The sequence below is a fragment of the Papio anubis genome, chromosome 11 (genome assembly GCF_008728515.1).
Source record: "Papio anubis isolate 15944 chromosome 11, Panubis1.0, whole genome shotgun sequence".
Classification (NCBI taxonomy): domain Eukaryota; kingdom Metazoa; phylum Chordata; class Mammalia; order Primates; family Cercopithecidae; genus Papio; species Papio anubis.
In genome coordinates this window covers 80,470,971-80,497,291 of record NC_044986.1, presented here as the reverse complement: position 1 = coordinate 80,497,291, position 26,321 = coordinate 80,470,971, and the positions used below count along the sequence as shown (strand labels likewise).

The following is a 26,321-nucleotide window of genomic DNA, read 5'->3' as shown; positions in this document are numbered from 1 at the left end:
AATGAGGAAGGCAATCATGCTTGCATCTTCTGAGAAACAGTGTAGTTAAGGGTGGCGTCATTTGATTGTCACACAGCAGAGTCCTGGAGGACATTTTATAGCTTTTCAAGAATACCCACATTTTTGTCAGGGTCTTGCAGGCAGAGAAGGTTGGGTTCTCTGCAAAGGAGGTCAGGAACTCCCCATGATGCTACACATGCGAGCTGGGCCAGACATTCCCCTTTTCACAAAGTACCAACCTTTCTGAGCTGGCATGTGTGGACTCAGATGTCTCAATATGCACTCCTCGTATTTGCCTCCTTCCTCTGAACTCCTGTGGCAATTAGTCTGAATAAACCTTTTGTAGTTTCCGGATAATGATTTTATAATTACCTTGAGTCACTGAAGTGTGTTGCTATTTCTTATCATAATTTACTACTCTTGTACTACTTTAGAGTGTCTAATAAATGTTGATTTAATCTCTTAAAACAGTGGCTTCTAATGATTAACATTCCCCACCCACAGTAAAGGCTTCTGCCTTCAGCACTGCCTTCTCTCACTAGAATTAGATCCCTCCTGGCAACTGCCCACTCCCACTGCTCATTGAATGCTGTCTTCAAGAATGATGGGTTTCCAGCCATTCATCCTTGTGTTTCTCCACAGCTGGTGCCAAGAGTTCATTCCCTCAAGGTGTACCAAATGGAATGAACCTATTAAATCCCTCACTCTACTCACTAACAGATCACACCAAACCAGTAACGTGCCCTCTCTTAACGTCCATTTATATTCCTGTTTGGGAGTCATTCTGTGTTGCTGACCTCAGTCCGTTCAACCTGCATACTTAAAAGTACATAACTGGGCCTTCTCTCTTCCTCCCCCCATGCCACTATGTGAGGACACAGCAAGAAGGCTACCATCTACAAGCTAGAAAGTGATCCTTGACTGAGTGTGGTGGCTCACGCCTGTAATGCCAGCACTTCGGTCTCAGAAAAAAAACAGTGATCCTTCACCAAATACAGAACATGCTGGCACCTTGGACTTGGATTTCAAGCCTCCAGAACTGTAAGAAAATAAATTTTTGTTGTTTAAGCTTATAATTAAAAAAAAAAGAAAGAAACCTTCAAAAAAGTACATAACTGGGTGGGGTCAGCTTGTTTGTACTTCAGAAGATCCTCTCTGAATCATAAGTAATAGTTAGTTACTGAGGTCATTTATCAAAAGACAATGCTTTAGATACCTGTTCTTACAGGACAGTGAAGTATTAGAAAATCATGGGAAAAAGAAAACCACCGAAGAATTTTTTCCATTTTAAAATGCCACTGACTTTAAGACATTCTAGTTTTGAAAAAAAAAAATCCTGAAATAGAATATGCACTTCAGAAGTGAAATGCAAAAAAATGCTGTATCTTAGAAATGAGATAATACAACTACTAAGCAAATAAAATAAACCTGTAGCATTCCTCCAATGAGATGGCCATGGGCCTGTTTTCTCTGTTGACTGTGTAAACACTCTGGACACATAGGTGAGAAAATCCACGTCAGCCATATGGAGGGTTAACTTGGAGGAATGATGGCCCACTGACACACCTGTGGGTCATCATGCCGCTTTTACAAAATTGCCCAGTGGAAAGCATAAATTGAAGGTTTAAAAACTACTAAACTTGTGTATACGGTTGTGAGAAAAAATGTCCATTCAGTCCTGCCAGAACACATTAATTTTATCTCTGAGTGTAGCCACAGGGATCCCCGCACTTCTATCTGTATCCAGGGAGGTTGTAACAACCTCACCACCCATCAAGCTCTCTATGGAAGGTGGAAGGCTGAGAGAAGTCCCCTGAGGAAGAAGACTGACATTGCACTGGGTGACTCTGATGCAAGCTGCAAACAAGGCGGAATAGGATGCTGAGGCTGAGGGGAAGAGCTTGTGCAAGGCCTCCCCTCATGCTAACTGGGCAGCAGCCCATGAGATGCGGGCGAGAATGGTCCTTATGATTCTCCTCCCCAACCAGTCTTCCATTTAGGTTCATTTTTGCTTCTGGCAAAAATACTCTCTTCATGGTTCTCAAATGTTAATGAATGTTCACCATCCATCTTCCTGAACCGCTTCAAAAAGAATCTTAAAGGCGCAAAGTCCTCAAGGTCGTAGCTTTCTAATCTATTCCTGAAAAATCGTTTCCATTTTGTGCTAGTTAAAAATGGAATGCATTTAAGGAAGGATTTCATGTTACTGATTAAATTGACCTTAAAAAATGGTTTGATTTGTAGCTCGGAGTGGACTGGGCAATACAACAAAGGACTATTTTGTACCCTAAGAAATAGATGTGAGGAAGGCACGATGATTTCCATTATCCTTCACTAAGGTCAATTTTTTTCACAAAAAACTAAAATGTTCATGTTCTATTTCCTTTAATTTACTCAGAATACTGATTCCCAAGATTTTAAAAGTGACTTACAATTTAATAGAACCTCAACCTATTTAATTTACATAGTGCTTCTGTAATTCTCAAACAAAATTTTACTTTTTCAACTTTTACTTTGGATTCATGGAATACCTGTGCAGGTTGTTACCTGTGTATATTGCGTGATGCTGAGGTTTGGAGTACCGATGATCTCATCACCCAGATACCGAGCGCAGCGTCCATTAATTTTTCAACCCTTGCCCCACTCCTTCCTCTAGGAATCGCCAGTGTCTACTGCTGCCATCTTTATGTCCATCAGTACCCAATGTTTAGCTCCCATTTGTGAGAACAGGAGGCATTTGGCTTTTTGTTCCTGGGTTAATTTGTTGTTTGTAATAGGATAATGGCCCCTAGCTAACTCTGTAAAGACAAGCTTGCTTTCTTTTATATGGCTATGTCAAACACGGTTTTAGATCTATCATCTATCTTCCCGGCATAACTGGTTAGGGAATTCGTCTGATTCTTCTTCCCAGCCATATGACCTTGTGCAAAGATCAAACTTTGGGCTAAGAGTTCAATTCAAACATCAGCTATTACTAGTGTAGCTGGGCCATCCTACCCCACTGGAATTATACAAGAATTGGGTATCACTCAGTTTCAGCACCTTTAACCTGGACACATCCCACCCAGATACAATTTCAAGGGAAACATGCCTACCTGTCTTCCTAGTTTTTTTTTTGCCCAGCAGGAGTGCAGTGGCACAATCGCAGCTCACCACAGCTTCGAACTGCTAGGCTTAAGCAATCCTCCTCGGTAGCTGGGACTTCAGGCATGCGCCACCGCATCCCGCTAATTTTAAAATTTCTTGTAGAGATGGGTTTGTTGTGCAGATTGGTCTTGAACCCCTGGGATCAAGCAATCCTCCTGCCTCAGCCTCCCAAAGCATTGGGATTACAGGCATGAGCCACCACGCCTGGAGGTTTTAACGTGTCAGGCAAAGCACACACCCGCAGCAAGTGAGAAATCCAGCTTCAAGACAATTTCCATTTCTTACCATCTTTTCCCACTTTGTCCATCTCTCCCTGCAACCCTCCTCCATCAATCATCCATTTTATAAAATGCCCATACTACCTTTTTCTATGTGCTTTACCTACTCTTACTCTCAAAAATTTCCTCCTGGGTCATCTTAGAAACTTATTCAGTCTGCATTTCATTTTGCTTACCTTTCTGTGACACTCATCCAATGGCCTATGGCCGTGTTTACATGGATTTGATATGCTTTAGAAGGCAATTACTTGTATTCATCATTGCCTCCCCTGGGCCCAGCTAGCACGGTACCTGTTACATAAAAAATTCATGTTTTCTGACTGTTCAGTAGATACCATTTTAAGCAACAACTCAAAGGGCCTTTTTCTTGGGATTATTTTAAAACGTTTCATTTATCCTTTAGTATTTCAGATGATGTCAGAAAATGAAAAATGGACATTTTCCTTTTTTACCTAAAGCCTATCACTTTGCAGGTCATTACACTTTGCTGTGAATGAGAAAAAACAAAACAAAACTACTCTGTGGTATGTTAACAAGAGCCAAGAAACTAGTGATTTTTTTTCTATTGCCATTTTACAACTAGTATATTTTACAAATGACCACATTTTATATATCAGCTTACCTTTTATATGTTATTTATTTTTTTGGAGACGGAGTCTTGCTCTGTTGCCATGCTGGAGGGCAGTGGCACCATCTTGGCTCACAGCAACCTCCGCCTCCTTGGTTCAAGCGGTTCTCCTGCCTCAGCCTCCTGATACCTGGACTATAGGTGCGCGCCACCACGCCTAGCTAATTTTTGTATTTTTAGTAGAGACGGGGTTTCACCATGTTGGCCAGGATGGTCTCCATCTCTTGATCTCATGATCCACCTGCCTCGGCCTCCCAAAGTGCTGGGATTACAGGCGTGAGCCACTGCACCCGGCCACCTTTTATATGTTATTTTACATAGTCTTCATTGGCTTAGCAAAGTCAGAAGTCCAATAACATAATGTCATTAACAACAACAACAACAAACGACCCAGGATGGGGGCAGTGGCTCAAGCCAGTAAAGCCAGCACTTAGGAAGGCCAAGGTGAGTGGATTGTTTGAGCCCAATTCGAGACCAAACTGAACCCCTCTACTTAAAAAAAAAAAGTAAAACAGTAAAAAACCCTTGGTTTTCTAGATAAACTGCCTGATACCATCACTGAAATTGTATCATTTTGTGTGTGAGTGATATTAATTTAAAAAAGACATAAACTTTGGGTTCTAAAAGGTGACTTACAGAAAACAAGGCACTTTAAGATCATACTGATATGGGTATCAGGATGGGGTGGAGAAAAATAGAAAATTGGCATTTACATTTTTACTAATAAAAAAAAGAGCATCAATAGCTAAGACTTATGTAATGCTTACTAAGTGCCTGCACATTTAACCGTAACCCTATAAGACAGGTTCCAATATATTCATTTTACAGGAGAGGAAACTGGGCACACAGAGGTTAAGTAATTTGCCCAAGGTCACATAAGAAATGAGTTGGGATTCAAATAGAGGTAGTCTAGCTACAAGTATCATGTACTTATCACATTGCACTATACCACACTGGCAAGAAACTAAGTTGCTTTCTTGAACAAATCCCTATTCAAATGGCATGCATATGATTCACTAGGAAAAATCAGACCCATCACCACCTGGCTGAAACCTTTGTTTCAGAAATAAGCATCCTATGTACTTGGAGATGATTATTACTTCTGGATTACTGTAATAAATATCTGTCAAAAATAGCAATCATCTCAGTCATCGTACAGACTTCTTTTCCTTCATTAAAGACATAAAGACTTCATAAAGACAAAAATAACTCTTCTGTATCAAAAAACTTACGAATGTCTCAAGAAAGTAATGGTGTAGCAGTGTAAGAGAAGTAAAATTCTGCTAGGGGAAACTAATGAAGAATTTCCCTCATTAAGCTTTTGGGTTGATATATTTCATTAAGACAGAATTAGTTCTGTGTGCTTTGCTTTTTAGTGCTTAGTCTTAGAGGGAATGCAAGAAACCAAAAGTCTTAGGAGAAAAACTGCTTTCATAATTTCAAGTGTAAGCCACAAACAGGCTTTTCTATAAAGGCTTCAAAGCTTGAAGAGATGACAAAAGCAAGCTGTATTCAATTAGACAGTTCAATAAATATGCAAAAATAAAAAACACTTAGCAATCATGAGTATACTATTTGTATTCTGGAAAAAGCAACATATTTCATGCTTTGAATATTTTCTCTTGAGAATAGTTTTAAAGTTATTTCCTTTTGTAACATTCAAAAGTAAAACACACATATATAATTCCATCAAGGATTCTCTGTATGATTAACATTCTGTACTTTCCTAACAAGTCAAACATGACCACATCTATATTGGAAAGACAGCACTGAGAAGCAACAGCAGGAGAATGCATCATCTGTGTCTGTTTCAGGATTAACAGTTTTGTTAAGTTCAGCAGATGAATGTAACAATGATCATTTGTTTCCAAATACCCAGGTGTTTCTTACTGGCTCCTCACTAATCAATCACATACGTGATAAGACCTAAGTATTTAAAAAAAAGACTGCAGGTGACTCCTTCTCTCTGGTCCCTTTACCAAACCTCCAAATCACTTATGACATTAATTACAATACTCTGCACTCCAAAAACTATGCAAACACAGGTTTGCTAAATTTTAAAGTAGAAAACACACTTACATTCTCATGATACAAACTTTAGTTTTCACATTCACTACAACGTTTTAAAATCACTCAAACACGAGAACTGAAAATGTGTGTGCTTATTTGGGAGTCGATTACTGCATTTATTCTCCAGAAAAAAAAGCAGACCTGAGGCATCACATTACTGGAACATTTAAACATGATGACATGTTCTTATCTTCTAAACTTCAACGAAAGCTGCTTGTACGAACTATTTAATGCATATCTGCCCCATTAAACAAGCAAGATGTTTGATGTAGCAGAGAAGCCAGACGCTGAGTCACTTCATTTCTTTCTGTTGCTTCCAGTTGCTAGCATAGTTGCAACTCGTATAAATATATTTAATGTATCCATGTAGATATTCAGCATCCTAGAAAAGAAAATTATGCCCATTACATATGATGCAATTCTAATAGCGATGATGAATTCTTAATATACAAAAGAAGAAAAAGCAATACTATTTGTCTTAGTGATATAAAATGGAAATTAAAAATAAGATGTTTAACTGCCAACTAATGAAATCCTAGACCAGAATATAGTTAAGGTCTTCCTTTTGGCAGACTCATCTTTTAAATGTTAAACAGCAGTTTAAAAAAAATCATTATTTTGTTCTCTGACACTCTGCATATATCAACTTGCAAAGAAAACTAGGTGGCAGACAATGAAATAATCAAAACAAGACCAAAGAAACACTTTTATTAAAACCTGTTAGACACAAGTCTGGCATTTGTTAATATAAAAGACCCACTTCACCCCCTAAAGAAAACTTCCACAGATCTGTAAGCTTTATAGCAACTTTTTTACATTAAGTTTTATTTTTAGATAAAGAAAATCAAATTACTTTAAAAAAAATGTGACAGACACAATGAAACTGACTCAGGAAAATTGTTTAAATAAAATAACCTACTTTGGTAGACTCCAAGAAAAAAGAAAAAAAAAAACCATAGTAACAATGCCAACTCAAGTTGCCTATCTCTGAAACTAGAATCTTTATACTGAAGAGTTTCTAATTTCTAGAAGTATAAAATAGGCTTTTCTATTAAAAATTGCAAGTCAATTATATACCTTTTCCAATAAATAATACTTGACTAATACATTTCTTCAGTTTTAAAGTCTGCAAAATACACTAACAAAATTAACTAACCAATAAGCACGTTATTTATTGTACCCTGAGGCTGGCTCACAAAAATAGACAAAATATTCTGATAATGGAATGCACTAAGTTGCAATATAATCAGAGGTTTTTTGGATAGTTTACTAAACAGAGAACAGACCAAACTGCAACAAAAGTAAAATAGGAAATCTGACAAAGCCATTGGTGTGGTTTAAGCTGTGACCCTCCTCCGCCCCCACAACAAAATATGATGAAATCCTAAGCCCCGGTACACAGGTAGAGCACGATGTGAAGATGGAGGCAGAGACTGGAATGATCCATCTACAAGCCAAGGAATGTCAAGGACTGCCAGCAGTAACAAGAAGCTGAGGGGCAGGGAACAGATTTTCCCTCAGGGCCCTCAGAAGTACAACCCTGCTAACACCTTGAGTTTAGATTTCTGGCCTCCAGAACTACAAGAGAATCAAGTTTTGTTTTAAGCCACCCCGTTTGCAATACTTTGTTAACAGTATCCCTAGAAAACTAATACGGCCATAAAACAAAACAGATCAAATACACACAAGCATCCTTATGTGACAGAGTAACAGTGTTAAGTAAAAAGCATTACTTACGAGTTAATGGGATCATATTTTTGAACTCCATACGCTGGTGACACTTCTGCACGCTTGATTACTTTCTGGGTATCATACAAGAGGAACATGCTGAAAAGAACTAATCCACCATACATTGCCACTGAGTAAAGAGTGGCACCAGCCACAGTGGTAGGTGGAAGAAACATAGATCCTGAAATCAAAATGCAAAAACAATTAAGATTTTTTTAAAAAAGGATTTCGAATAACTGAGTTTATGATTTATATTACTTAAAAAAAATCTCCTTGGTATACTGTGCAGGTAAGACGACATCTAGGTATACGTACTGTCTAATCTTATTTATATTAGTTCAAAATCCATGATACTCATTTCTCCAATGAGCCACTTGCCCATTTCACAGGAAGGTTCTTGCATCGCACCAGAACAATATTCATGTTCTCCAGACCAACTTTCCCATTTTAGATGTATTTGGTAAAGCCAGTAATAATGGTTGACCATGTTGCCATGATTTTTATATGATGCCAATAGTAAAATCCAGTCAAATTAGCATCAATCTTTAAAAAAACTTTTAAAATAGGCCGGGCGCGGTGGCTCAAGCCTGTAATCCCAGCACTTTGGGAGGCCGAGACGGGCGGATCACGAGGTCAGGAGATCAAGACCATCCTGGCTAACACGGTGAAACCCCGTCTCTACTAAAAATACAAAAAACTAGCCGGGCGAGGTGGCGGCGCCTGTAGTCCCAGCTACTCGGGAGGCTGAGGCAGGAGAATGGCGTAAGCCCAGGAGGCGGAGCTTGCAGTGAGCTGAGATCCGGCCACTGCACTCCAGCCTGGGCGACAGAGCGAGACTCTGCCTCAAAAAAACTTTTAAAATAAATGACTCGGTCAATTAGGATATTGGAGTATTTCAGGTTACAAGAAACTATGCACCAAGAATTAAGTGTTAAAACACAGCAGCTTACCCAGTGAGGACACAAAGACGAGACCCAGGCCCACTCCCAGGGGCGCACCCATGTTCAGAAACTTTTCACTGGGCGCACACATGGCCACAGTGGAGAGGCCTCCCACAATGCCAGCTGTGTACCATGCAGCTCTGATGAGAAGAGGACCCCCTAATATTGTCAGAGGAGCCACCACTGCACCCATCACACCTGGAGAAAGAGCAAGTGCTCATTAAGTATTTACTAAATAACAAGCAAAAGGAAAATATCACTTCTAACATGCCACTTTATATTATACCTTACTGTTTAAGCACTATGATTCAAAAAGTTCTGCCTTTTAGATGATACTACCCCCATCAAATTCTACAACTCAAACTGGTGACTACTCAAATTCTGTATCACAACATTAACACTATTCCTAATCAATCACACTCACAAGCAAACACTAATCTACTTATTTAATAACCATCAAATTCCATGCAGCTATTTGAATCTGATCTTACCACTAGTTTCTACAACGTTCATATAATTGAGATAAAGAAGCTTAAAACAAGTAACTCAAGGTCAAACCTACTACTATCAAAAGCGAAAAGCATACGATGATAAACTTAAAGTGTGGGAACTTCTAAGACAGACACTGCTGTTGCTTTACATAATAAGGATTGCTAATAGCTTATAAATAATTTTAGTTGTCAGATATTTATAAATAATTTCATAAAAATTACAGTAAAAATTTTACCAATAATTTAACCAAGGTAAAGGAACTCCTTAACTGAAAAAAATCTTAGATAATGCATTATTTCAGTGCTAAGCAGAATAAGTTACCTTTTACTTAAATGCAGTTTGCCTCACAGACTAGGCACAAAGCTATCTTTATACTGAATTTTCAATACTAGTTTAAAGAGTAACATGTTTAGATCAAGCTATATGGTTAATAAGGTATACTATCTCATGATGATGAATAATTTAAAAATACTTTTTGCTCTAGGCAAAACAGTGGGTGAAATTTCTACACAGAACACTTCTATTAGGACTCCTCTCAGTTTTTTGTATTTTGCAGCAACATTGTTAGCACAACTTTCTCTATCCTCAGTTTTTAATTTTTCTAAATATACCAGACAAAAACAACTCTCAAATGATGCGTACTAGATATAAAGCCCTCCTGGTATTGAACAAAACACACAAAAGTCAATCTCTGCATATATTAGACTGTCAGAAGACACCAAGTTTCGTATTGAAGATGTCCATGGTCTTAGGAGCAAAATCAACCTTTCGAAGCAAAGGTCTGGCAAAAAGGCAGCCAGTAATGACTGAAGAAAATTGTGTTTTCTAAACATGAGGTTTAAATTCCATGTAGGTCATTTACAATTGGGAAGAGCCACCTAAAAAAGGTAGTAGTCAAGGTTGTCTCATAACAATTTAAAACAGAACATACCAGAATGTAGCAACCAGGCAAGATGTTTTGGGCCTGGACTCTGGTCATATGGTATTGATTGTACCAGCATTCCAGCTCCAATCATGGCTGCAAAGGTCACACCAATTGTCTGAAAGACAAGTACTATTAAGAAAAACTGATCCTTATATGAAAACAAAGCAGAAACCCACAGGTTTGAAGTCCAATTAGTTTTTTCTAATACATTAGTTGTAAAAATATTAAAGATAATAAATCAAAGCTTAAAGTCAGGTGTGGTGGCTCATGCCTGCAATCCCAGCACTTTGGGAGGCTGGGGCGGGTGGATCACCTGAGGTCAGGAGTTCGAGACCAGCCTGGCTAACGTCGTGAAATCCCGTCTCTACTAAAAATACAAAAATTAGCCAGGTGCAGTGGTGCATGCCTGTAGTCCCAGCTACTTGGAAGGCTGAGGCAGGAAAATCACTTGAACCGGGGAGGTGGAGGTTACAATGAGCCAAGATTGTGCCACTGCACTCTAGCCTGGGCAACAGAGCGAGACTCCATCTCAAAAAAAAAAAAAAAAAAATCAAAGCTTTTATTTTTCTGCCACATTAAAAGCTCTGGGTTTATTTCACAGTTTTGGCTAAGTTAGCATGAGCGCCCCCTATTGCCACATATGAGGTTTTGCAGACGGCTTCAAATGCATGACTTAAGCTTGGACTGGCATCACATCTTTTAACAATTTTATTCTTGTTGGGCAGAGGTGAAACAAACACCCGTTAGGGATCCCAAGATAATTAACTCTTAATTAAAAAATATATTTTTGTATAGCACAAATAGGATTTTCTTTAAAATCAGTCAAGCTTACAAATTAATTTTTTTAAAAAAGAAAGAATATATATAGCACATAGCTTTGAACTCCATATCTGCTAAATGAAGACTTGAAAAATAGAAAGTAGATATCACAGCACATGGAAAAGAAAAATGAGAAATAAGATTCTATACTTCTACCCTTCCAGGTTTATGGTTAATTTGGTCCTCATTCCTTTCCTTTGCCTATCTTAGATTTCCAGTGTTATAATGTTTAAATATTCCTCGTGTATGACAAGAAATGTACTAATATGTAATGGAAAAAAGACAGTGCTAATCTTCAAGAAATTTAAATCAGAGATTGCAAACCTGTAGCCCTTGGAATCAGGCCACAGATGTTTTGTTTGGCAAACTATGTAAAAATAAAAAAATAATAAAAAAAAAAGAACATGGTGAATGGTTTTAGTCGAGAAGGCTACTCTAGATGTCAGTAACCTCTAGATGTCAACCATCTCCTGTGTGACACACCAGGCCTCCTCACTCACCTGTATCATCTGTCTCACCCATGAACATCAAATATTCAACCTCTAATATAAAGTACAGGTAAACAAAACAGTTGGTTTTGCCAAGAATGGGAAAATCTTAACACAAAAAAGCATACTGAGCTGGGTGCGGTGGTATGTGCCTGTAGTGTCAGTTACTTGTGAAGCTGAGGTGAGAGGATCACTTGAGCCCAGGAATTCAAGCCAAGCCTAGGCAAACACAGAGACCTAGTCTCTATTTTTAAAAAACATTAAAGAGAAAAGCAAAGCATATCAAGCTCCACTCCACCATTTTCTAATGAGAAATAATTACTACAAACTATTTCACACATCCTCTGTGGGCAGCACTTTTGGGATATTTACTGCAATTAAATTTTTTAAAGATCTTTTATGATCCAGTCTCACTCCAAACTCTTCATTCCAACCACACTGAACTGGCAGGGCTGCCAATATGACCCAAAGTTTCAGCCTCCTTAATTCAGTCCATCATGCCTAAGAATACCTCCACTTCCATATCTGGTCGACTTACTGAAGTATTGTCTCATCATCTCAAAAGCTTTTTCTAGTAGGTACCCTGGCTACCCAGGAGCAAGATCAGATACCTCTCCCCAGAAGCACTTGGGACAAACTTTGACATTATCTGCATGTCTATGTGTGTATTTGTATATATATGTCTGTCACACCCAAAAGGTTACATCTTCATCTCTGTAACACTTGTCTTTGTCTTTCCCGAGTATTTTCTGTATTACTAACAGTGGAAGAGGGTAATCTTTTGCCCAGAAGGGACTGGGATATGGCCCAAACACAAAACTTCTTTGAAGCCTCATTTTAGAGCCTAAAATTTTAGGTAAATATTGCCATGTTTATTACAAAAGTATTGTTTTAAATTATTTGCTTTTGATTAAAACTGACATCCCCAGTGAGAACATTATGTGCCTTTGTGAACCTCTGGGCTGGGAGATTCATGACATCTATGTGAAAAGCATCATCCTAAAAATACATAAATGTCCAAATGGCTACGCTACTGTTAATGGCTATCCTTTAGTAAAGTATAATACAGTGAAAATATTATGGATTTTGGTCCCTATGTGGGGAATCCGTGTTACATGAACTCTCCTAACTCTCCTTCCCCTCCAGTCTCACACTCTGCTCTAGTTCAGGTTCTTATCATCCCTCATTTCAGATCTTACAAAGGCACAGCTGGTATAGCTGCTCCATGTCTCTTCCACATTGGTTCTAAAAACTCAAATATAAATCACGCTTTTGCTGTTCCAGTATCTCCAATGGCCTCCGACTGCTTACGTTCTCTCCTCAGCTTGACAATCATATCCTTCCTAACGATGTCTTCTTCAACATCCAGACCTCAAACACTTGAATTTCCCTCTAATGGGATTGCAAGTCACTTCTAAAATTAGGTTTTCCTAACTCCTCTTCGCTTAAATTGGTAAAATTGGACTGCCTTTGTCTACTTAAATTTTTTTTTTTTAATTTTTAAAACTTCGTATTTATTTAAAAATTACCAACAGTGTCTCACTACGTTGCCCAGGTTGGTCTCAAATTCCTGGGCTCAAGCAATCTTCCTGCCTCAGCCTCCCAGAATGCTGGGATTACAGGTGTGAGCCACTACACTTGGCCCTCTTGTCTATTCTAAAATAAATGAAACATGTTAGCCTTCAACAACCCTGATTAAACAAACGTCTCCTTCATGGACCTTGCCTAACTGTTAAAGACAGAAACTCTTGACTGACTTTGCACTTTCTTTTTTTTTTTGAGACGGAGTCTCGCTCTGTCGCCCAGGCTGGAGTGCAGTGGCCGGATCTCAGCTCACTGCAAGCTCCGCCTCCCGGGTTCACGCCATTCTCCTGCCTCAGCCTCTTGAGTAGCTGGGACTACAGGCGCCTGCCACCTCGCCCGGCTAGTTTTTTTTGTATTTTTTAGTAGAGACCGGGTTTCACCGGGTTAGCCAGGATGGTCTCGATCTCCTGACCTCGTGATTCGCCCGTCTCGGCCTCCCAAAGTGCTGGGATTACAGGCTTGAGCCACTGCGCCTGGCTGACTTTGCACTTTCTTACTGCGTATCTGTGCCACTTATTCCAGTTCAACTCTTCTACCAAATAGCAGAATAGGGCACACATATTCAAATTCTCGTATCTAGCAAAATAACAAGGGCTCTAGAGAAACTCATTAAATATAAAAATCTTCTATAAGGTCAAGAATCTTAGGAATAGTAGCAGCAGCACTATTCTACCCTTAACTGCATAAAATGGCTAGGTTTTTGTAACGGGCATTTCCGTCTGACTTCTAAGATGATTTTGCATTTGCTTTATTTTTTTAGTAAACTGCTACAAATTAGAGGCTGTTTGATATCTGCTGCTAGACAAGAACATTGTCCTTGTAAGTTTGATTTCTAACTCCTCCGGTATTATTAGAATACATGTTTAATAAAGAATAATAGCTGACCTACCCAGAATGAACTTCCTACTTTATCTCAGCTGCACTAATACAGGTTGAGTATCCCTCATCAGAAATGCTTGGGACCAGAAGTGTTTCAGACTTCAGATTTCAGACTATTTATCATTATACTTCATTGTTGTTAGGGTTCAGGATTCCTAATACAAAAACCCAAAATGTGAAGTGCTACAATTTTCTTTGAGCATCATATTGGCACTACAAATGTTTTGGATTTTGGAGCATTTCTGGATTTTAAATTAGGGATGCTCAACCTGTAATTCATACATTATTTGAACAAAAACTTGTTCAATACAGTATTCTTTCCATTTAATACCCTCTTCCCTCCAATATATTTTATCTAATCTTTTGATCTTCAGATGAAAAAGGAAAACAAAAACAGCTGACTTACCACCAAAGAGCCTCTCATCATGAAGTTCATGAGAATAGGCGTTCTGCTTATGGCTATGGCAGACAAAGCTGTTAAACCAACACTCCCTGCTAAGTACATATAGGTGGAATGAATTCTATCCTTCACATACTGAGGCCAAATTCTGTAAGAAACATGACATGATTAATTTATAAAATTACAGATTTGATTTCTGGTTGAGTCATATACTAGGTGGGCGACCTCGCGATAAATCATTTTCTACTTTAAATGTTATTCACTTCATTTATCATGGAAATAATTATGAATACCTGGGAATTACTGTAAGGATTAAATGAGATAAAATATACAAGCACATATAAAAAACAACATATTGGGCCGGGCGCAGTGGCTCAAGCCTATAATCCCAGCACTTTGAGAGGCCGAGACGGGCGGATCACGAGGTCAGGAGATCGAGACCATCCTGGCTAACACGGTGAAACCCCGTCTCTACTAAAAAATACAAAAAAACTAGCCGGGCGAGGTGGCGGGCGCCTGTAGTCCCAGCTGCTCGGGAGGCTGAGGCAGGAGAATGGCATAAACTCAGGAGGCGGAGCTTGCGGTGAGCTGAGATCCGGCCACTGCACTCCAGCCTGGGTGACAGAGCGAGACTCTGTCTCAAAAAAAAAAAAAAAACACACACAACATATTTTTGGCTGGGCGCAGTGGCTCACACCCGTAATCCCAGCACTTTGGGAGGCCGAGGTGGCTGGATCACTGGAGGTCAGGAGATTGAGATCAGCCTGGCCAACATGGTGAAACCCCATCTGTAAAGACACAAAAAATAGCTGGGCATGGCGGCGGGCACCTGTAGTCCCAGCTACTCAGGAGCCTGAGGCAGGAGAATTGCCTGAACCTGGGAGGCGGAGGTTGCAGTGAGCTGAGATCGCACCACTGCACTCCAGCCTGGGTGACAGAGCGAGACTCCCTCTCAAAGAAAAAAAAAACAAACAAACAAACAAACAAACAACAACAACGTATTTTCTCCTTACTTAAATACATATAACCTTGCTAAAAGATTTTTATTTAGATTTGAATAAATAAATGTCAAAGAAGCAAGAAGAGATTCTTTATGTGTATACACAAAGACTGGACACAAAACATTCCAAAGTGACTAAAGATAGGAATGAAAAGAAAACTGGAATTTTTGTTTTAAGGTTGGAGTTGTTTAGGAACAATTTACTTAAAACAATTTACTTACACAGCCTTTTCAATAGCTCCAATCTCATTAGACAGTCCCAACCCATAGTAGCACAATGCTCCAAGACCAACAGCAGCCCCTCCAGCAACAAACCATCTTCCCATCTGATCAACTGCAGAACACAGAAGGAAATGCAGGTTAGTACTGGCACATCTGGACAAAGCCTTCAAAATATTTATGAAGGGAATCAAATAATGTATCATATTTAATAACAGCCATAATCAGTGCATACGGGGCACAGAAACTGCCTCAATGTTAGGTAACCAGTAGAAAAAAAACACTCCTGAAACAAAGGTATAAAAATCAGTACCAAAAAGAAAGAATCAGACTTGGTGAATCTTCAACCTCACTCCAACAATATTTGAGGGGGCAGTATGTCTGTAGATGTGGAGCTACTTCTGTGACACACACTATTTTACTAATAAGAGGCTGAAGTATATTCACATGACATTCATGGAAAGTAAAAAATGAGAAGGAAATGTTAACAGTCATACCACACTGCCTGGTATTAACACAAATGATGCTTTACATGGAAATCAAGAAAAAACAGAAAGAAAATATAATCAGTGTTTATGCAGCAGAATCAAATGAGAGGAGGCTCCTGTTTTAGGGTACTGACAGACAACTAACTTACCAACTCTAACTCAACAGAGGTATTCATAAAGTGCATCTTATTCTTTTAGTCTAATTCGTTTACTAAGAATATTATACCAGGCTGTCACTACATAATTTGCATGATTTGGTCTCTAGGGTCAAATCAGAAAGAAATGACCTGAAGGATACTGATTAGGGCTCTCTCCCATTGTAAAGACATTTTGTAAGATTATTAAGGAGCAGTGGTATTCTTTGAATAGCTTTAGGATGATTAACAATCTAGTTCCTGAACTTGCGAAGCTGATATCCAAACTGAACCAAGCTGGCAATACGTTAAAGTACTGCCTCCTGAGGCCCTATGTGAGCAGTCAGTTAAAGGACTCTTCTTGGACAGCTAGGCTTTTACTAACATCTATGTGTTGGCGATTTATTCCTAATCTGAAACATATACAAATATTATATGCTTGAATGAGGATTCTACACACTTAAAATGAACTTTCTCAACAGACTATACCTTTTGGACTATGGCATATTAATAATCCTTTTCTTTAAAAAAAGGGAAAGTAAAATTTCCACTGGAATAAGTATGACTGATAACCACTGAATCCAGTGCAAAGTACCAAACTTTGCTGGATTGTCAGATCTCAGAATAATGATGTGGTCTTCCCAGAAAATGCACAAATACACACACAAATACACATATGTTTTTAGGAAGTTGTTCATGGACCTCTTAAAACATATCCATAGATTCTAGCTTAAAAAATAAGACAGCCACCTACTTTTAAATATTTTTTCCATCGATGGTTCAAATGCTGCCTCTTTGAGTTCTTGACCAGTTCTCCCACGCCGGATCCCAATTCTTGTTTTGGTGGCATATTCCTGACACACATGCAAACAAAGACATGGACCACCCACACGAAAACAGACATCAATAAAATAAAATGCAAGATCTCTTTACATTAGAAAACTCTAGTTAAGGCCGGGCGCGGTGGCTCAAGCCTGTAATCCCAGCACTTTGGGAGGCCGAGACGGGCGGATCACGAGGTCAGGAGATCGAGACCATCCTGGCTAACATAGTGAAACCCCGTCTCTACTAAAAATACAAAAACTTAGCCGGGCGAGGTGGCAGGCGCCTGTAGTCCCAGCTATTCGGGAGGCTGAGGCAGGAGAATGGCGTGAACCCAGGAGGCGGAGCTTGCAGTGAGCTGAGATCCGGCCACTGCACTCCAGCCTGGGTGACAGAGCGAGACTCCGTCTCAAAAAAAAAAAAAAAAAAAAGAAAACTCTAGTTAAAGAAAGTTGGTACTTTCTATATACGTAACTTCACTATGAAAATTTATTAGCCAACTTAAAAAACTAAATGCAAAACTAAATAAGTAAATGTATACCTTTCCTGGGCTCCACCTTTGGTAGTAATTCATTATATTCTTCTTAGTTTCAATTTCAGAAAAACTGTTTCTTTTACAAGCTATAGATTTACATACCTAGAATTATTTATTTTAAATCCTAACCAAATATCAAGATGAGAATCTATTAGCATTTTTAAGAAATGCATTCTATAAGCATTATTAGCTATATTTCGTCATCTGGGATATGCACTCAAGAAAGGCATCTTTCCTTAACACAAAGCCAAGAGGAAGAAAGACTACTACCTCCATTTTGGCTCTTTTTCAACAGCGGAACAGTTAATTTAAAAGAGAAAAAGTCTCCTTCTAGCTTCTGTATATTGTCCTCATTATCTCACTTTAATCCTTATAATTTGAATGCTAGAACATAAATCTATTATAAAGATGGGTTTCTTTCTAATATGGGGGGAAAAAAGAAAGATCAGACTGTTACTGTGTCTATATAGAAAGTAGTAGACATAAGAGACTCCATTTTGTTCTGCATTTGAGATGCTGTTAATCTGTGACCCTACCCTCAACCTTGTCCTTGCAAGAGACATGTGCTGTGGTGACTCAAGGTTTAACGGATTTTGGGCTGTGCAGGATGTGCCTTGTTAAACAAGTGCCTGAAGGCAGCTTGCTGGTTAAAAGTCATCACCATTCTCTTAATCTCAAGTACCCAGGGACAGGCACACTGCCAAAGGTCGCAGGAACCTCTGCCTAGGAAAGCTAGGTATTGTCCAAGGTTTCTCCCCATGTGATAGTCTGAAATACAGCCTCGTGGGAAGGGAAAGACCTGATCGTCCCCCAGCCTGACACCCGTGAAGGGTCTGTGCTGAGGAGGACTAGTACAAGAGGAAAGAAGACCTCTTGGCGGTTGTTGGCAGTTGAGATAGAGAAAAGCATCTGTCTCCTGCCCATCCCTGGGCAATGGAACATCTTGGTGTAAAATCCGATTATATGCTCTGTTTACTGAGATAGGAGAAAACCGCCTTAGGGCAAAAGGTGGGACTTGCTGGTGCAATGCTGCTAAAAGGTTTATGGAGATGTTTGCATATGCATATCAAGGCAGAGCAGTTTCCTTTAAACTTATTCATGTCACAGAGATCTTTATTCCTATGTCTTACTGCTGATTTTCTCTCTATAATGATCCTATTATCCTGCCACTCCCTTATCTTTAAGATGGTAAAGATAATCATCAACAAATACTAGGGAACTCAGAGACCAGTGCCGGCGTGGGTCCTCTGTATGCTGAGTGCCGGTCCCCTGGGCCCATTTTTTCTTTCTCTATACTTTGTCTCTGTGTCTCATTTCTTTTCTCAAGTCTCTCGTTCCACCTAACGAGAAACGCCCACAGGTGTGGAGGGGTAGGCCATCCCTTCATCTAATCTGACAGATATTATCAATCTCTAAAGAGATAATTTCTTTAATAATTTATTAATAAGCTATTGGCCAACTGGTAATATCCCTGAGTTCTTAAACTTCTGACTATGTGCTCCAGGATCTCCGTTACACCACATAACTCTCAATCCCTCACAATGTACTCTAAATTTTCTAAATGAGAAACTCCAGAAGCTGTAAGCAAAAGCAAAGTTACAGAAATTCATTTTCTTTTTCATATGGGATAAGGAGGGACCAGAATGATACAAACTAATGGGGAGAAAGAGCTGACAGGGATATTATCAGGGCCAATTGACGTATAACACACTAAAGGCAGAGCAGCCACACTCTGCCAAAAAGAAAGGGCACAAATGGAAAAAGCAGCAATATAAAAACATTCAGATTATCTTTACCCTGCTGGGTGTTAACAGCCATTGATTCTTCGTGATGGAATTCTTCACAACAGGCGAGGCCTTGGTGAAAGCTGGGTGGAAAACCCTAGAAGGTAGTGTCCGGAGACACACAAGCCTTGCAGCCAACATGGTGGTGGTGCACCAGGTCTACCAAGCAGATCTGAAATGCTAGTAAAAAAAGGCAAAAACAACAAAAAGAACATAAACAAAACAATCCACTAACCAATTAAGAGAAGGACATATGACAGTCAGAGTCAAGAAGGAACAAACTATTTTTTAGTAGAAAAGGAAATACAGCCACCTTTTTAATTTTCAGCGATGAATTCTTTGCCCAATCATCCCTTGGTAATGCAAGAAACCCATCCCAGAGAACACAGCTGAGGATGGAGGAACAAATTATGTTTAAGTCCCAGTTTGACCAATAATAAAATAGATGATTGCAAAAATTACGTGTAACACAGAATGGCTGTTAACTGGATGTGATTACACCCGGGTCTATGATGGCTTTTACAAATGTAGTTTTGGCTTAAGATTCATACCAGTATCCAGTGGGAAAATTTAAAAGAATCTACATAACTTTTGGTCAGAGAAATAGTGTCATCTAAAGAGACATGAATAGCTCTTCTGCATTACAAAGCTAAAACATATTAAAAGAAGCCAACTATATGAATTTCAGCTAATCATACCAAATAATACTTTCCTTCAACATAAGATATAAAAATATTCTAAGTTAACCTATTCTATATGTCCTACTATAATGCGTAAAGGGCATTTAGTCTTTCAAAGTAAAATCGGTTACCAACTAGGTTTCCCTTACATTAGACTCCCTCAATGGTGTCTTCAAAAGAAAAGCATGCTAAAAACTGGATTATCTTAGCTCCAGGGCACATTATACTAGATGGGTGGTCAACCAGAAGTCAGCGGATAGTGCTTCTGTAATGCTACAGTAAGGTGACTATGATAGGTCAGAATGAAATGACAAGTGCAAACCAACTGGGGCTACCAGCCCATCTCTGCCAATGATTTGTAGTGAATTTCAGGCAAGTGATATCCTTCTGGGTCCATTTCCCCATCTGTAACATAACGATTCCCAGTGTTCAGACTACAGCGTTGACCCTTGGACTACCTGCTTGAAAGTGACCCAGACGCATCTTAAAATGTAGGCTCCTGCGTCTTTCTTTGCTCCTAATGATTCTAGCTCTAGGAATAGGACCAAGGATATGTGTTTTAACGAACACTCCAAAAGCTAAGAACTATTGTTTTAAGATACCCGAGCGTCCTCCGAGCTCTGCAACTGAACTGAAGGATCTTAATACTCGGCACCTGGCCTTTGGGAAAACACCCAGCGCTTCTGGAACTTTCGTGCCATTACATCATCTCAACCTATGGCTGTCCTGTATTTTTCTCAGTACTCAGTCCACTGGGTGGGGCCGAAGAGGTCCAGCTCAGAGTGACCTCCATGTGGCCTAACAGCCCAGAGTGGGAATCCCACTTCTGACACGTTAGAATTAATCTTGTGAGGGGTGTGGATCTCTAAGACTCAGATGTCTTTGCTACAAAATGGGGAAAATACTACCGACCCTAATCCAAGGGCTTATGCCTCCGTGAGCATTGGATGAGTTTGGGTGCCTGGTCCCCGAGAAAGTTCACCCAGCCCGCTAGATTCGGATGAGAACCTGGCAGCAAACCTCCACGTCAACCCACAACACCTCTGTCAGCGCCCCAGGTGCCGCTACCAGCGCAGCGGCTGTACGGCCTGGCCGGTAGGATGACTCAGCACCTTGTTGCCCCGGGACAGAAGCACAGCTAGAATAGCCCTTGTGCGCCTGAGCAGGGCCTTGTGGCCGCCGCCCTCTCCACTGGGTCACCCACAGGACTGCGACCCCAACGCGCAGGCCGGCCCTGACGCACCCAGCAGCACCGCTGCTACCAGCCCTTCCCTCCGCACCCAGCGGTCCCGTGAGGGCGGCTGTCAGGAGCACCGGGGATCCCGAGCGCCCGCCAGCCAGCCGGAGCATTACCTTGGTCCCCGGTCACCTTCGCTGCGTAGTTTCCCTTCCGGGCCCCCAGCACGCTCCTTACGGTCTGAAAGCGCACAGTTCCGCCAGCGCACTGCATGACGCAACATCGAGAGGAGGTAAATAGTACGAGTAGCCAATCACTGGCAGGCCTCTGTCGGAAACGCGGGCACAGTGGGGGAGGAGGGGTTCCGGGTTACGGAGGCGGGGTTCCAAATTGGTGGGGCGGGGCCAGTTGAGGATTGTTGTAGAGAACGTCATAATCAGCGTCCATTTTGCGTGTGGGCATGGGAGTCGTCTCGGCCATCTTTGTTCTGGGCAGCGGAGGTCTCTTTTGCTTTTGTTTTAGCCTTTTCACTCGCCGCAGATATAAGAATTATGTAAAAATTGAAAGAAAGTTATGTTAGAGTTAAAAATTATTCCGTTTATTCCGTTCCTTTCTGTTTGAAGGACTTTTTGTCCCTTAATTTATTGTGAGATAAATATGGTTTCAAATGTGACTGCTTCTGAGCGGAGTCATCCGGTTTCTGGGGTCTCACGCAAAAGGTTAGATCGTGAAATCCAGAAAAGATTTTTTTCTAGATGGTTTTTTCATTGCTTTTTTACTTTCCCGTGTACACTTTCAAGTTTCACCCTAAACCTGTGTAATAGGCCTGATGACAGCTGCCTGCGCCTGGCACCCAGGGTTGCTCTGAGGACTAAGATGTTTCCATTGCGTGTAATTTGATAGGTGAAGTGCTGGTTGTGGAATAAGAAAAGGAGTTACTTTCTTTTTCACTCTCTATTTCTTTTTTTTTTCTTGATTTTATTTATTTTTATTTTTTTAAAATTATACTTTAAGTTCTAGGGTACATGTGCACAAGGTGCAGGTTTGTTACATATGTATACATGTGCCATGTTGGTGTGCTGCACTCATTAACTCGTCATTTACATTAGGTATATCTCCTAATGCTATCCCTCCCCTCTCCCCCCTTCCCACAATAGGCCCCTGTGTGTGATGTTCCCCTTTCTGTGTCCAAGTGATCTCGTTGTTCAATTCCCACCTGTGAGTGAGAACATGCGGTGTTTGGTTTTCTGTTCTTGCGATAGTTTGCTGAGAATGATGGTTTCCAGTTGCATCCGTGTCCCACAAACTCATCCTTTTTTATGGCTGCATAGTATTCCATGGTGTATATGTGCCACATTTTCTTAATCCAGTCTGTCACTGATGGACATTTGGGTTGATTCCAAGTCTTTGCTATTGTGAATAGTGCTGCAATAAACATATATGTGCATGTATCTTTATAGCAGCATGATTTATAATCCTTTGGGTATATACCCAGTAATGGGATGGCTGGGTCAAATGGTATTTTGACTTCTAGATCCTTGAGGAATCACCACACTGTTTTCCACAATGGTTGAACTAGTTTACAGTCCCACCAACAGTGTAAAAGTGTTCCTATTTCTCTACATCCTCTCCAGCACCTGTTGTTTCCTGACTTTTTAATGATTGCCATTCTAACTGGTGTGAGGTGGTATCTCATTGTGGTTTTGATTTGTATTTCTCTAATGACGAGTGATGAGCATTTTTTCATGTGTCTGTTGGCTGTATGAATGTCTTCTTTTGAGAAGTGTCTGTTCATATCCTTTGCCCACTTTTTGATAGGGTTGTTTGTTTTTTTCTTGTAAATTTGTTTGACTTCTTTGTAGGTTCTGGATATTAGCCCTTTGTCAGATGGGTGGATTGTAAAAATTTTCTCCCATTATGTAGGTTGCCTGTTCACTCTGATGGTAGTTTCTTTTGCTGTGCAAAGCTCTTTAGTTTAATTAGATCCCATTTGTCAATTTTGGCTTTTGTTGCCATTGCTTTTGGCGTTTTAGACATGAAGTCCTTGCCCATGCCTATATCCTGAATGGTATAGGTTTTCTTCTAAGGTTTTCATGGTTTTAAGTCTAACATTTAAGTCTCTAATCCATCTTAAATTAATTTTCATATAAGGAGTAAGGAAAGGATCCAGTTTCAGCTTTCTACTTATGGCTAGCCAGTTTTCCCAGTACAATTCATTAAACAGGGAATCCTTTCCCCATTTCTTGTTTTTGTCAGGTTTGTCAAAGATCAGATGACTGTAGATGTGTGGTATTATTTCTGAGGGCTCTGTTCTGTTCCATTGGTCTGTATCTGTGTTTTGGTACCAGTACCATGCTGTTTTGGTTACTGTAGCCTTGTAGTATAGTTTGAAGTTAGGTAGTGTGGTGCCTCCAGCTTTGTTCTTTTGGCTTAGGATTGTCTTGGCAATGCAGGCTCTTTTTTGGTTCCATATGAACTTTAGAGCAGTTTTTTCCAATTCTATGAAGAAAGTCATTGGTAGCTTAATGCGGATGTCCTTGAATCTATAAATTACCTTGGGCAGTATGGCCATTTTCACGATATTGATTCTTCCTATCCATGAGCATGGTATGTTCTTCCATTTGTTTGTTTCCTCTTTTATTTCACTGAGCAGTGGTTTGTAATTCTCCTTGAAGAGGTCCTTTACATCCCTTGTAAGTTGGATTCCTAGATATTTTATTCTCTTTGAAGCTATTGTGAATGGGAGTTCATTCATTCTCTATTTCAACAAATATTTACTGAATGCTCAACTTTGTACCAAGCTGTGTTCTAGAAATATATACAAATGAATCAGCCAGGCATGGTGGCCCAAGCCTGTAATCCCAGTACTTTGGGAGGCCACAGCCGGTGGATCATGTGAGGTTAGGAGTTCAAGACCAGCCTGGCCAAACCCTATCTCTACTAAAAATACAAAGTTTGCTGGGCATGATGGGCACCTGTAATCTCAGCTACTTGGGAGGCTGAGGCAGGAGAATCACTTGAACCTGGGAGGCAGAGGTTGCAGTGAGCCCAGATTCCGCCACGGCACTCCAGCCTGGGGATAGAGGGAGACTCAGTTTCAAAAAATCAAAATCAAAAACCAAAAAACAACAAATGAATCAAACACGTGTGTGCAACCACCATTTTAACAAAATAAAGTCCTTGCTCTGTGGCTTTACTTTCTGGTAGAGACAGAACACAGAAAAAATATAATGTGATAATACCGTGAAGAAAGAGCAGGTTAAAACCATGAAAGGGTGATAAGGTGATTAACAGCATGCAAAATTCATGAACCTTTATCTCTTAAGCAGTAGTTAATTGTGATTTATGATTCCTAATCATGTAAACCTTGACAAATATAAAGACCTGCCTTCTATGTGGATAATAAAAGAGTCTGGCAGCAACACAAGTCTTATCTCTTTGCACTGAAAATGGCAGGAAAACATTAGAGAAATCTCACTTATGAAACTGAACAGATTAAGCATGACCAATTTAATTTTTTTTCATCTATGCCCTATTTCATTAGCTAGCAAATAGGTTTTCTGTTTGGCTCCTTCAGTGGTAGTCTTTTGTTCTAGAACTTTTGTTATCAGCAGAGAGAAAGGATTTATAACACAGTACCGGAATAAAAATCTTGAAGTCAATGACTCAAGATTTCTTCAAGGTTCCTATTAAAGGTTATTTTCTCCATATTAGAATAAAAATGTCTGATTTCATATTTTCCTTTCTCAAGTAAAGGGCTTATATTTTTGTTTCCACAGGGGTCAAATATTTTGAAGCAGGGGAGGAATCTGATCACATCGTTGGAAAATATATGCTCTTGTGGCAGTGTAGGAAGGGAGAGGTTCCATGGACCAGGACACTAATGAGGAATTTATTGTAGTTGTTCAACCAAAAGGCGATAAAGGCTGGAATTAAGCCAGTAGAAAGACACAGAGGGGATTATGACAGAGATATATTGCTGAAGTGGAGTTTGCAGGATTGAGTGATTGATCAAATGTAGCTGATAAGAATGAGGGAGACTCCTTGAGTAATCCTTCTGAATTGGGTGGATAATTATATCATTAATTTAGCAATAGGATACAGGGAGAGATACAAGTGAGGGGAAGTAGATACATAAAACTTAGTTTGAAGTGTTAAATTGTTAAGTTCTCTGCTTCTAAGGTCTTAGAGCATAGGAGAGCGAAAAGGATGAGCCAGGAATGGTGGCACATGCATGTAGTCCGAGTTACTGGGGAGGTAACCCAGGAGCTTAAGGCCAGCCTGGGCAACATAAGGTGATGCTGTCTTTAAAAATAAATAAGTAAATAAAAAGGAAAAGACATGATTCGTAAATCCCAATACCATATGTATGTCACGGTTTTTATTACAGGCTGCTGCTGAGTTCCATATTCCCCACTTGCTGGCTAAGTGAGTTGTGCTGCGTTATAGTGGAGAAAACTCAGAGCCAAGGACAAAAGATAAAATAGTTTATTTCCTTTCAGTTTAAATAAATGCTGTCACCTTGCCCTACTACGCTTTCCCATCAGAAGATGTGGTGTGAGTGAAACAGAGTTGGAAAGGGAGTTTGCTGGGGCTTTAACCTCTGCCCTCCCTGATGGAGTCTCCCAACAAAGGGAAGGTGCTTCTTCCTGGAAGGTGGCAGATGTTTCTGAATGTAGGGATCAACTGGCACCTGCTTCTCATGTGGTTGCTAAGTGGCAGACAACAGAGCAGGTAGGAAAGGGACAAGATCTTCCCGGTCTTGGCCTTGTTTTCCCTTGGAATCCCCAAGGCCTAGATAAACACAAGAATGTGGTTGTGAGCAAGCACCTGCTCGTCTGCACCCTTCGAGATGCTGCTCAGTAGTAAGGCGACACTAGAAGTATGCATGGGTGAGATGCCCAGCTGGGCACCAACAGACCATTTAGTGTACGACAAGGCAGAGTCATTTGACTCTGCTTGGGTGAGAGATCAAACCATGCCAACTTCAAAAGTTATATCCTGCCAGCCACAGAAAGACAATGAAGCCATGGGGCCTACTCCCTGTAGATTCTGCTGAACAGCAGCTGCATGACAATGCAACGACCAAGAAGTAGAGTGGAA

General features: G+C 40.1%; 1 protein-coding gene across 1 annotated transcript; it reads right to left on the bottom strand.

The window, feature by feature from the left end:
* Positions 1–5,613: 5,613 nt before the first annotated feature.
* Positions 5,614–21,600, bottom strand: GHITM (growth hormone inducible transmembrane protein). Its single transcript, XM_003903684.3, has 9 exons — positions 21,395–21,600; positions 19,374–19,541; positions 16,975–17,074; positions 15,602–15,713; positions 14,386–14,527; positions 10,216–10,324; positions 8,802–8,990; positions 7,861–8,032; positions 5,614–6,505 (listed from the first exon to the last, which is right to left on the bottom strand). Exons 2-9 carry the CDS (start codon positions 19,500–19,502, stop codon positions 6,421–6,423), a joined length of 1,038 nt encoding a protein of 345 aa, XP_003903733.1. The 5' UTR covers positions 19,503–19,541; positions 21,395–21,600; the 3' UTR covers positions 5,614–6,420.
* Positions 21,601–26,321: the final 4,721 nt, after the last annotated feature.

Excerpts from the sequence above, each read along its gene's own strand:
- GHITM (XM_003903684.3), bottom strand. The coding sequence starts at position 19,502 with ATGTTGGCTGCAAGGCTTGTGTGTCTCCGGACACTACCTTCTAGGGTT. Across the intron at positions 14,528-15,601 it reads GGAGCTATTGAAAAGGCTGT|AATTTGGCCTCAGTATGTGA; the intron begins GTAAGTAAATTG and ends TGTTTCTTACAG. Across the intron at positions 10,325-14,385 it reads TGATGAGAGGCTCTTTGGTG|ACAATTGGTGTGACCTTTGC; the intron begins GTAAGTCAGCTG and ends CTTGTCTTTCAG.